The sequence below is a fragment of the Lates calcarifer genome, linkage group LG1, assembly GCF_001640805.2.
Source record: "Lates calcarifer isolate ASB-BC8 linkage group LG1, TLL_Latcal_v3, whole genome shotgun sequence".
Taxonomy (NCBI): Eukaryota; Metazoa; Chordata; class Actinopteri; family Centropomidae; genus Lates; species Lates calcarifer.
The window spans coordinates 2,527,138-2,539,226 of NC_066833.1; the positions used below are offsets into that span (position 1 = coordinate 2,527,138).

Consider the following 12,089-nt stretch of genomic DNA (forward strand, 5'->3'; position numbering starts at 1 on the left):
CGTTATGCACATGGACCACCACGCCTTCGATAATTTCCTCATCAAACAAATAAAACTCAATTGCAATAAATTGCTATGTTCTCTTATCTTTCTACTGTCGCCAAGAGCCTGCTCATGGTGGGTACTTTAGGATCCCTGAGATAAGTGCTATTAATCTTTAATCCAAATAAATTTTGTTGCCGTCATTTTACATAATTTGTTGGTCATTTTTGATCTTTGAAAGCAGTACAGGTTTTTACAACAGGTAACCCACATTTCTCCATACTGAGTTCACTTTTTCAAAACAGTCTGTCTGCCAACAATAAAAGGACAATAAAAACAGGCAGCATCACAACATGGGTCACTGCTGTATTTCAAGCAAACTTGGCCGCCTCTTCTGTTACTTTAACAAATGCTGGAATATGCCTCAACAGTTATTCCCCATGCACAGAATAAAACTTAGGGAAAAATAAAGATGTTGCAGAAGGTAGCAAATCCCAGTTTAATTTACAGTCATTTTGTGTGTTTTAAATATAAATGTAACAGTTTTTACAGCAGTATAATGGAGTACTATGAATTGCGAGGTACTTTATCTTTGTAATATCAGATGAAAATGTGCCATATTTGGTATATATTTGGTGATGTCTTCCCATACACTGCTGCTGACTGATGGTTTTTATGAATAAATAAAGATAGAAAAAATGATCTCCATCAGTCAAGTCATTTCCTACATTTCCCAGAAGGCTTTGTGGCCTCCCCATTAAAAGGGAAGACAAAAACGGACACCAAGTGAAACATTGACCAAGTTACAAAACAGCCAACACTAATGAACTAAGAGCCACTCATGTTTTTCTCTTGATGCAAAGAGCAAATTTATTTGGACCAAACTCAGAAACAAAATATTTCAGGCTGTGATCAGGTGAAATTCCTTTTCTTCAGATAAACTGTGTTCAGCTTTGAGTTCTGCTCCTTTATCTAAAGTCAACCAACAACTCAACAGCTACAATAACACTGAATCTGGAAAATACTGGGAGCAATTTTGGAAAAGGCAACGACCACAACAACAAAAATGGTTCAAACTAGCATTTCTATGAGTGAACTTTGATTGATTCTCCAGTAAAAAGGTGATGATCCAGCTCTGTTAGTTTCCACTCTGCACTGAGGAGCTGAAGTCTCAGTTTACTGTGAAGTTTGTAGTTTTTCAGCCTGTGTCTAAAAACACAACAAAACAACAACAAAACCAGTCGCGTGCTAATGAGGGAAAAACACAGAGACACGAGACGTGTCAGAAATGTTACTTCAGGAGTAACACGTATGTGACACAGTAACACTGTGCCTGCGGGCACCAGGTCGCCCAGGGACCACATGACTCGCCCGCAGGGCATGTTCTAAAAATAGCACTAATCGCCAAGGAGCTCCGTATAAAATGTATTTAATTGCGTTGCTGTTCTTTTTTATTCTTGCATAGATGTAGATTTGAAAATGACAATACTGAAAATAAAAAAATAAAAACTACATGAACTCTGACCTTGCCTGGGTCAAAGTTCAATGTTGTGCGCATGACAAACCTCTCACTCTGCTGAGATAAGCTAGCGGGCGCAGCTAGCACGGGGAGCTGGGTGAATTTTCTACCCCTGAAAACATGGCAGAAAAAGAAAGAACACTTATCATTTTCACAATGATTGGGAGGAACAGTTTTTTTACGACTGTTAAAGAAAACTGTGTGTGTCTCATTAGCGGGGCGACTGTGGCACAATGTGGAGAGACACTTCAGTACGTGTCACAAAAGCTACCATGCTAACTACACACCTGGCAGCGCACTACCACTACACACAACTGAACCATTTGAACTGTGAGCTGCAAGACAAAGGTAAGACTGCTGCTGACATGATAAGTGCTGTAAATGCATTTAAAGCTAAGATGAACATTTTCTCTGCATTTACAGAGAAAAAAGTGCTGCACTTTCCTCCTGTGCAGTCTGTGCTGAAAGACAATGTTTCTGTATCTGCGGCTTTAGACAAAGTTGCAGAAAAGTACTCTCAAGTCATAAACAGACTGAGCAAGAGTTTGAGAACAGGTTTTGTGACTTTGATCAACGTAAGCCATGCGTGTCATTCATTTCCAATCCTTTCATGCAGGCACTGCTGGACAGGTGGAGATTGAAATTGTAACGTTGCAAAATGACCTCCACCTCAAAGCCCACCAGGGTGCACCAGACTACCGGTGCCTTGTGGACACAGAAAAGTACAAAGGTGTATGCACAGCAGCTATGAAGGTTGCCTGCCTTTTAGGTTCAACCTATCTCTGTGAATCAGCCTTTCCTGACATGAACTTCATCAAAAACAAGCACAGAATGCACCTTACTGATGAACATCTGCAAGACTCACTCAGAGTTGCAGTGTCAGGTTATATCCCAGATTACAGTACACTGGTGAACCGCATGCAGTGCCAGGCTTCCCACTAACAGACAGACTAACAGACATTTACAGACAAAGAAAGAGATAACATGTTTTCAGCGAAACACCACGGCAAAACTAAACTCAAATATTGTTTTAAAAAAAAATGTGACAAATTTGTTCATGAAGTGTAACAGATGTGTTGATGAGTATGAAATGTGATGGGATTTATTTAAAATTTTTCATCTTACACAACTGACAGTCTGTACAAACATCGGTCATAGTTCATGAATTGTTAAAAACTGTTACAGAGGTAGTGGTTAGTACAAATGAGACATGATGATTTCCTAAAAAAAATGTTACAAAACTGATCATTTGAAAATGAAACGAAATGCATTGAAATGAATGGAAATTAAAAAAGTGTTGCATGTTGAAATGTTTCTGTGTTTCCTCCCGTTGTATTAACGTGATCTGACAGTGTCTTCACATTCAGTATATGAATATTTATTATTAATAATAATGATGATAATATCATCATTAAAGGTAAACCATGCAACTTTAAGTTCTTCCAGAAGTTTATATCAAACTGGTAGCCCTTCTTACTACTCGCTATCCTTGAAGTAGCTCTGAGTCAAAAAGGTTGCTGACCCCTGGTTTAACACAACTGGAGAGTTAGCTGAATCTAAGTTTTACTGAGGAGGAGGAGTGTGAGAAAAACTCATTTTGACAAAACGTCCTTTAAAGATTTGAGTTGTAATTGAAGCCTACAGATTCAAACAGACAAACTGTGGTTAAATAAACACCTGAATGTGTGTGTTGGATGTTTTCTTTCCACTAATCTGAAAGACGACATGTTATAGAAGCTAAATATATCAAACTTGACCGGAGCCTGTTGTGCCTGGTCTTAATCAAACAGGTTGTATCTTTCACTTTGGTCTGTGTTGTTGCTCTCTCAGCTCTGCTGTGTTTACTAACTGAAAATGAACAAAGACACAGTCAGAAAATTCTTTCTGCTCTTTTTTTTTTTTTGCTAGCAGGATGGTATGTGTTATTGTATTAGAGTCAGTAGAAATTAGTGCAACTGAATGAGTTCCTCTGGATTATTAGTGTGATTATTTTTATTAGTATTAGTTTAGAATCTGTAATTTGAGTAAACCAGTTTTTGTTTATGTTGAATGTATGCTAAAGTGTTTTGAATTCATGCCGTCTTGTTTTCTTTTGGAGAGAATGTTTTATGTAACTATATGTAGTTTTGGTTATAGCTTTATTGATTTAATGTGTGGCATATTTAGCTTTTAATAATATTAGCACTTATTTAGGACTGGGAGATGATGTGATGAAGTGAATGAAATTGTGCTCAGTAATAAAGGAGCTGTGGCCTGTGAAAGGTGAGGTGTGGCCTCCTCTCTATCAGTCCACAGTATATGTATCTTGCTAACACAGCGCTCCCTGGCCTGTTGCCGCTTGCTATCGCTCCAGACTTCCACAATGAGGAATATGGATAATTAAGAGTCTGTGTTTTTAAAGACTGTTTCATACTCAAAGTAATAAGAGTGAAAAGTTTCAGCAAACATTTTTGCTTCATTGAGATTTTTATTGATTTTTCTGTTTGGAAATAACATTCAGGAGCTTGTGGCTTCCCACTGCTCCGAAACAGGAGCATGAGGATGGGTCTAAATGTAGAGGGTTCATTTCCCCAACAGATATGAATGTAATTTAATAAAAGACAGAGATGACTGTGAGAACGACAGCACCAAAACACAAAGACTCAACAATAACACACAAACAAGAACATTTGGAGTCAATAATGTCATTTAGTCTCAAAATCTGGACACATTAAACATTCCTTTTCTAGCTTGTGTTGTCATCAACCTCACATTCTCACATAACAGATTATTAATCCAGAACAGAGCCAGACCCTTCCCTCTCAGTCCTACACTATAAAAAAAAAAAACCCTCAAAATTTGTTCACTAAAATGTTTTTTTTTTTTTTTTTTTTTTGTTCTTGGAAAAGGTGCCAAAACTTTCTCATTTAAATCAAACTCATGATTATTTGTTTTCCTTTGCTCTTTTAGTGTTTGGATCCGTTCATCATCAGCGTTTTGCAGCCCTTCAGTTGCTCCAGGAACCCGGGGTTGGGGTAGGAGGCGGGCCGAGCTGATTTGACCAGTGAGAGTGCATCATTGAAGGACTGACCATCACATGACATCAGGTAACCAGTTACCACAGCCGGTGCCCGGGACACGCCGGCGTTGCAGTGCACCAACACAACACCTTTCTGGGGAAGAAACAGATGTAAATTCTAAAGATGCATGATTGTTTTACTTGATCTTATTTTCTGTATTGGACACTTGGGGGCAGAAGAAGTTAAAAAAGTCCTAGCATATCATCAACTTATAAAGCTGTCCTGGCAGCTGTGTTAGCAAACAGCTGTTAATATAGCCAGTGTTAGACTGATATTCATTTTCTTTTAGCTCTGTTTGGTCTACCAACCTCTGATATGACATGCTCCTTAATAAAACATCTATGATCGTCTTCTGGGCATCACTTTCTATTCTTTGTGCATTTTTAGAAAAATTCAGAATGATTTTCCTGAGGTACACCTAACTTAAACAGTGTGTCACTGTGCCTTTAGGAGACAGTGAGAAGTGATATGAAGCTGTTGGGATACAAACATGAAATGCAGTGATGCTGTCTGAACACTAGAGTCACCAACAACATACTTGTCCCATCAAGCCAAGTTTAACAACAGAGCAAGTTCTTCCACTGATGTGCTAATTAGTTAATAGATGGCTTGTTTGTTAGTGTCTTTGGATCCTCATTAGCTTCTCCATTACAGCCTCTATTTTCCTTCACATGGAAGGTTTACACCACAGGCTGTGTCCCAGTTATCAGGCTGAACAGCACAGCAGGGCTGCGTTCACTGCAGTCTGAACTGAACATATCAGCCTTCTCATCTGACTCTGAGCGGGAACAGAGAACAAGAGCTTTTCCCCAAAATGTCTCAGGTTTTCCACTGAGACAGATTGGGAAAAGATTCAGGTATAGCTACACTTATATGTGAACAAATCTGAACATGAAGGTTAAAAAAACCCTGAAAATTGTGTTAAACTTGGATTTAAAAAAAAATTTGAGAAGGCCTAAAAACAAGGTGCAGATGAATTTGAAAATCACATGACATTGGCCCAAACATTTGCATTAAAAACAGAAAGGTTTGGCCTTTACGAAGAACTTACAAAAAAATACCTGAAAATACAAGCAAGACATGATTCACAAAAAACAGATTTTTTTAAAGGTAAGATATAAACCTGGAAACATTATATATTTATACTGCAGCCATGAACCCAGCCATATGATGCTGAGTTGGTTGTTGCTCCTGTTGCCATGACAGCATCAATAACTGATAGTCATTACCAGCCAGATGGCCTGCTGGGTAATCTGACCCTGCATTTCAAAGTAAAAGCATCAGTTTGATTATCAGGGCTGGAATTTCCACATACACACATAGAACTATATCATAATGAACACACACACACTTCCTGTAATCATACACCCGTAATGACTGCCTAATGACTTGCTCTGTGTGTGTGTGTGTGTGTGTGTGTGTGTGTGTGTGTGTGTGTGTGTGTGTGTGTGTGTGGGGTGTCATGTTAAGGTGAGTCGCAGGCTTCACTGCTAAAAGCTTGTATGACACTGAGATCTGATCTGTGTGCAGTTTAATAAAACATGAACAAAACTACACATCTATTATTTAAAACAGAGGAAGAGGAGAGGAGAGGAGGGGAGGAAACAAGGAGAGGAGATGTCGAAAACTTTGTCACATGTTAACTCTCCCCTCTTACGTGTGTGTCCCTCTGCCCATAATCCGTTGGCAGTATGGGATCGTCTCTTGTTTCCTCCAGCTTCACCTGAGCAGCGCTCTCCTTCATCATTTGTTTAGTTTCCGGTGGCTTTAACACCACACTTCCTGTTTGTTTGTGATAGCAGCAATTAACAATACTTAATGAGGTTCAAGTGTTACTTCACCTCAGTATATACCGGGTCTGGAGTGTTGGATGTTGTGCACCTCTCAGGCCACAGAGTGCAGGGCCCGCTAACATGATATGTGGGTGCCAAGTGAGAGTAAAGCAATATGCTTCATTATTTATAATTATGAACACTAACAGGCACTAAAGGTTGTGTAACTTATCCAGACTGCAGCAGTGAGTCAGCAGGACTAAGGAGTAAAATCCACAGGCTAACAAGCACTGAGTCTGCTGTGACTCAGTCGTAGGTGTACAGGCTGAAGTTTGGCGTGTACAGGAAGTGTCGAGGGCAGGGAGTCTATACCAGAGCAGCAGCCAGGTCAAGTCAAGTACCCAGCTTTGTACAGGTCTGTAGTACTGAATGGATTCAGCAGTGTCCTACTTAATTACTCCAGAAAAACACTGTTGGACGTTGTGATGTTTCCATTTTGTGGCTGGCAGGGAGTTTGTTAACATGAAATCTGAGAAGGTGAAAGTTTTTTAGAGTGAAGCATCTGGCTGTTTCCTGGAGGCAGTATGTGTCAGTGTAGATCTGACAGCAGTAGAGTAGAGATGCTCCTCTCCCTCTGAACACCTGTAAAGGTGTGTCATTAGCGGTACTGAATGGTGAAGGAGCACAGCAGCATCTAAACAGACCTGAGTGACATTTGCATTCATCTGCGGCTGAGCAGCTAATTAGCCGTCCTGGCGGCTAACTGAAGTGCACTTTTCCCTGCTGAATGTTGGTGTAGTGGCTCATTCGACAGGCTGAGGTGCACACAAGACATGGTGCTCACTGACTTTACAGCTTAATGCACATATGGTTTAAAACGACATTTGATTGGCTGTGTGAAAACAAATCATCTGTGAACTGACTGAAGGAGCAGATCGAACACATACTCAGCTTTTATAGAGTAAATGATAAATAGCTTAATAGAATAAGTAGATGAATATGGTCTGTGGTGATGATAGTGATGTGTTACCTCACTGCGAGCCTGCTGGATGAAGTCACAGCAGTCCTGGATGTGAAGCAGCAGATCAGCATCAGGATGATCCAGGATACTGACAGTCTTATAGATGAACAGGTCAGGGAACACGTTCTCCACACCGAAGGCCACGTTCAGGATGTGAGACACCTGAGGGTGAAGAGGAGGAGGAGGAAGAGACTTCATCTTGATAATCCCACAGTAGAGTACAGCCATACAGGAATCACCTGACAGCAACATCCAGGCAGTAAAGGCCTGAGTCATTGTTTAATAAAAGCTCAGTTTTCCCTGAACACACTGAAATACTGAGTCTGTGTTTCAAGAGCTACAGAGTCAGTGTGCTTTGTGTTTTTGACGCCAGGTTTCCTATCACTCTTTAGCTGATGTAAACAAGAGGTGTAATGTTTCTGTGGAGACAGTGAGTTAGCTAGTTAGGTTTACATACATATACACTTGCATGCACTCTGTTTTAACTGTCCTGTTGTCAACTGGAATTAAAATATTCAAATTCACATCCATGAATGAACACATAATTATCACGTAATAAATACTTACAGTTTGTGGTGCTCTGCAGAAACCACAGAAATGGCTCATCGGTGTGTGGAAAAAAAACTCACCTTGTGTTTTCTCAGAGTGCCAAAGTCATGTGCAGCATCTTGAGAACCTACACACACACACACACACACACACACACACACACACACACACACACACATAATTAGTTAGTTGGTTCAGTAGCTGCGTTGGTATGACACACTGTCCAGGATGTTGACCCTGAGGGTAACCCCTCTGTGTCGCTGTGCAGCCTCTACTGCAGGTCACAGGGTCATTTACTGTGTGTTCCACCTGTGAACCACCTGATGGGTCACATCTCCCCCTCCGTCCTCCCCCACGTCTGGGCTCATGTTACCCTCTACACTGAGCTGAGCGGTTATCTGTGTTGGTGGACTGAGAGTGACTTCCAGGACAGGGCGGAGGGCGGAGGGCGGAGGCTGACCCATACACCCATCAGTGAGAGCTGCTGCCAGGTGGGTCATGAGCAGTGTGCCTGGTGTGTAAATTAATTACACAGAAATCATTTACATATAGAACCTTTAAGATGGGAACACAAATTAGGGTTTTTTTCTCGTCTTGATGATCAGTTGTAGTGAGCTGACACCTCACATCATCAGGTGTGAGTGGAGGAAACAGTAACTATGAAACATAGTGCAGTGAGTTGCTGCAGACGATCTGTCTCCTATAGATCTCTGCAGAGTTTACAGTCTGTTTCAAGACTGTTTGTTTTCACTGTAAACTAATATTGACCAGTGTTAAAGTCACTTCCAGTTGTTCAGGTGACGTTCACTGACCCAGCAGGAGGTAGGGCTTGACGATGCCAACTTGCAGGTCCCAGGAGGTGTCGGGGACATATCCCAGCGTCTTCTCTGGGGGGGCGGGGTCTTCAACCACAGTGATCGTTGAACCCTTCCAGGTCTCGATGATGCGGCGGCCGCTCAGTGATGTCACACGAGTGCACTGCTTCCTCAGCCGAGTCCGAGAGAAACTCTGGATCTCCTCGGTCAGGGACTGCATGACCAGACCAGGCTGGAGGGAACCTGAAAGACAAATATGTTGATGGGTAAGCAACACTACAGTATGAGGTGTCCAGAAAATAACAGATGAAGAACAAGGCAGTTCACAGCCATGCCAGCAGCTGTGTGAGTGATGATTACCATGTTCACCATCTTAGATTAGAAGGATGATTAGAAGTATGAAGGGAAGGTCATTCATTTTGCAGGTATTTGGTCATGAACAAAAACATTAACACAACGTTAACGTGGCTAAAAATCTTAATCCTTTGGTGCCAAACTGAACCAAACTGAACATTTTCATCTTGACAGAGGAGTCACTTCAGGAAAAAGTGGTTACATTAGATTGCAGAGAGGTTCATGGTTTTTTGTGAATCAGCTTTATGGACCAAGTGTTTTTATGTACACAAGGGATTTGACTTTGGTTTCTAGGAGCTCTCAGTGCAGAGATACAAGACAGATTCATATTCAATTATATATTAAAACAGCAGGTCAAAATATGAACGACACAGTAAGCACAGAATACGTTTATGCACGTAAAATATAAGTGATAAAAACCTGTTTCTTCAGATGGTCAGCTTTGGTCCGGCTTGGATCAGAGCAGCTCTGGTTCAGCTGACGACAGATAGTCCAGTTTAAACACCAGAAACCAGAGCAGCGTGGAGATCCAGTTCAGTTTCCAGAAAAGAAATACACTCCTCTCCCCATCATCTTCTGTTCCAGAGAAAAACACACTGTGGTACAGTCCAGTCCGGTCCAGGTTTAAAGCCTGGAGGTTCAACTCCTACTGCTGACTAAACCAGGTCCAGAAGAAATCCTGTTCTGCCTGTAGTCCTGTAGACGAGTGGGTGAACTGTGAAGTGGACTGACTCTGCTGGAGGTGAGACTGAACTGCTGCTGTGTAACACGACACCTGTCGTCTGTCTGTCATTCACTGTAGTGCTCTATAACACTGACATATGCTGAAGTCCATTCGATTACAGCTCTTTGACATATATAACAAATTATGTTTTGTTGCCAGTACCTTCTTCTTCCCATGTAAAGAAAAGAATTAAAAATATTCACAGGGCTCTTCATTAAACATTAGTTATGTTATATTATTACGTGACTTTATTATGTTGATGGAAATAGAAACCTTCTGTAGCTGTTTACTCCAGTTTACCTGAGCTGCTGCAGTGCTGGACCAACAGGCCTGCTAACAAAAATACAATAAATACTTGGCTTTATTATAGAGTGCTAGAGATAATAATAATACTGACATCAGTGTATTAGTGAGGAAAAGGATAAATTATGAACTGGATTATTGGTGGTGGATGTTGTTCCCTGTCAGGTCCACTAGATGGAGCCACATCCCTGTTGTTATGAGCTGGTGAAGACATAAATTCAGTAGAGAAAGGAGCAGGTGAGGCAGATAAAATATATTTACTAACCTTTAGAAAAACTTGAATAATAATAGCATTAATTTAATAAATCTCTCACTCTCTCTTATAATTATAATAATAATAAAAATGAAGTTCATTTTTTGTTGCACTGTTGCACACTTTATTCTTTACAAAACTATTATGACTTTTATTGTGAAGTGCAACACCAGATATTATCTTTGATGTCTGAAAATGTTTGCCATTAGCTTTGTACTGTGTTTAGCCGTTCTCTACAACGACCAGCTTTTCACCTTAAAGTGCGTCCATTCTGAAACACTTCTACCTTCTGACATGCTCGCACAACATGTCAGAAAAACTAGTCTGTATCAGGCATATCCCAGTCTTAACTCAGTACATTTTCTATGAAATGTTGGTTTAGGTAGTCTTTAAACACTGTTAGCACGTCATAAATACACTGGTGCTGAATTCCTATTTGCAAATAACAGGTGAACAAGACGATCCCTTTTCCTGCTGCATCGATTTTTATCCTTTTTTGGAAACTGCTCATCTCGAATCCGACAGTGTTAGAGAAGTACACTGCTCCTGTGACCTTTCCTCAGGCACCGCACTCAAGACAAACTACAGTTTAAGCTCCACTGTGAGGCTCTGTAGCAAAATCAGTAATTGCCAAAGATTACTTTCAGTCCTTTGCAATACTGTGTGTGTGGTGTGTGTGTGTGTGTGTGTGTGTGGTGTGTGTGTGTGTGTGTGTGGACAGCTGCAGTCTTATTTATGTTGGAAAAGATTCTGGCAGTTTCCAAGAATATTTCCACATACAGAGAGAGAGAAAGAAACTGTTTTCTCTCTGGCTGAAATCGGACCTTTTCATTCCCCACATTCAACACACACACACACACACACACAGAGAGAGAGAGAGAGAGAGAGGTCAGGTTTCTACAGAGGTTTGTTTTCCTTCTCAGAAAGAGGAGAGGAAAGAAAGAGAAAAAAGGTGAGGTGAGGAAACAGGGTGAGAAGAAGAGAAGGAGGGACAGAAATGAAGGAGAAGAGGTGGGAAAAGAAGAAAAGATGAGTAAAGATAAGAAAGTAACGATGTATTTGTAAAGCACCTTTAAAAAAGTGTTTCAAATTGATTCACAAACAAAAACACAGATGAACAAAAAGAAGAAAGTGAAGAAGAAAGGCGAGGGAGCTTAAATGGGTCTTAGAGGAGAGGACACAAGGAGAAAAGAGGAGAGGAAAGGAGATAAGGGAATGAGGCAGGAAGAACAGGAGAGGAGAGAAAACAAGGAGAGGTCATGAAAAGAAATAAGGAGAAAACAGGAGAGATGAGGAAGCAAGGAGAAAAGGTGGAGAGGAGAGGAGACAAGGAGAGAATATGGTGTTTAGTTGCACTGGAGTGTGTGTGTGTGTGTGTGTGTGTGTGAGAGAGATAAGACTTTTCTGCCAAATGCGAGAGGCTTTTACGTCAGAAACACCAATACACTTGCAGAGATGAAATCATGAGAACAGAGAGAACAAAAAAAGACAGGGGGAGAGAAGGGAAGAAGGGAAGGAGTGAAGGAAGGATGGAAGAGAAAGTGCTGACTCAGTTTTCTGCATGTTGATCCATGAGTCAGAAAACCCAGAGAGACTGTGTGTGTGTGTGTGTGTGTGTGTGTGTGTGTTGGCTGTAACTCAACTCTAACATGGGAAGCTCCTCCAACATCTGACAACCATTACTGCTATCACACACACTCACACACACAGTTGCAGTTTGCAGCATCATATTCAGCTT

General features: G+C 40.9%; 1 protein-coding gene and 1 long non-coding RNA gene across 2 annotated transcripts; one reads left to right on the forward strand and one right to left on the reverse strand.

Annotated features, from left to right (window-relative positions):
• The first annotated feature begins 768 nt into the window (after positions 1–768).
• LOC108897601 (uncharacterized) lies at positions 769–3,762 on the forward strand. The gene is made up of 2 exons (XR_001963322.1): positions 769–1,849; positions 2,118–3,762. It is a non-coding gene; the product is annotated as an uncharacterized LOC108897601 (long non-coding RNA).
• A 684-nt stretch (positions 3,763–4,446) lies between these two features.
• dusp19a (dual specificity phosphatase 19a) lies at positions 4,447–9,002 on the reverse strand. Its single transcript, XM_018697304.1, has 4 exons — positions 8,715–9,002; positions 7,983–8,029; positions 7,363–7,515; positions 4,447–4,653 (listed from the first exon to the last, which is right to left on the reverse strand). The coding sequence occupies exons 1-4, from the start codon at positions 8,935–8,937 to the stop codon at positions 4,447–4,449; spliced, it is 630 nt and encodes a 209-aa protein (XP_018552820.1). The 5' UTR covers positions 8,938–9,002.
• Positions 9,003–12,089: the final 3,087 nt, after the last annotated feature.

Coding starts and splice junctions, on each gene's coding strand:
- dusp19a (XM_018697304.1), bottom strand. CDS start 8,937: ATGCAGTCCCTGACCGAGGAGATCCAGAGTTTCTCTCGGACTCGGCTG. Junction 8,030..8,714: donor CAAGCCCTACCTCCTGCTGG/GTCAGTGAACGT, acceptor GTGTGTGTGTAG/GTTCTCAAGATGCTGCACAT. Junction 7,516..7,982: donor GCACTCTGAGAAAACACAAG/GTGAGTTTTTTT, acceptor CTTCACCCTCAG/GTGTCTCACATCCTGAACGT.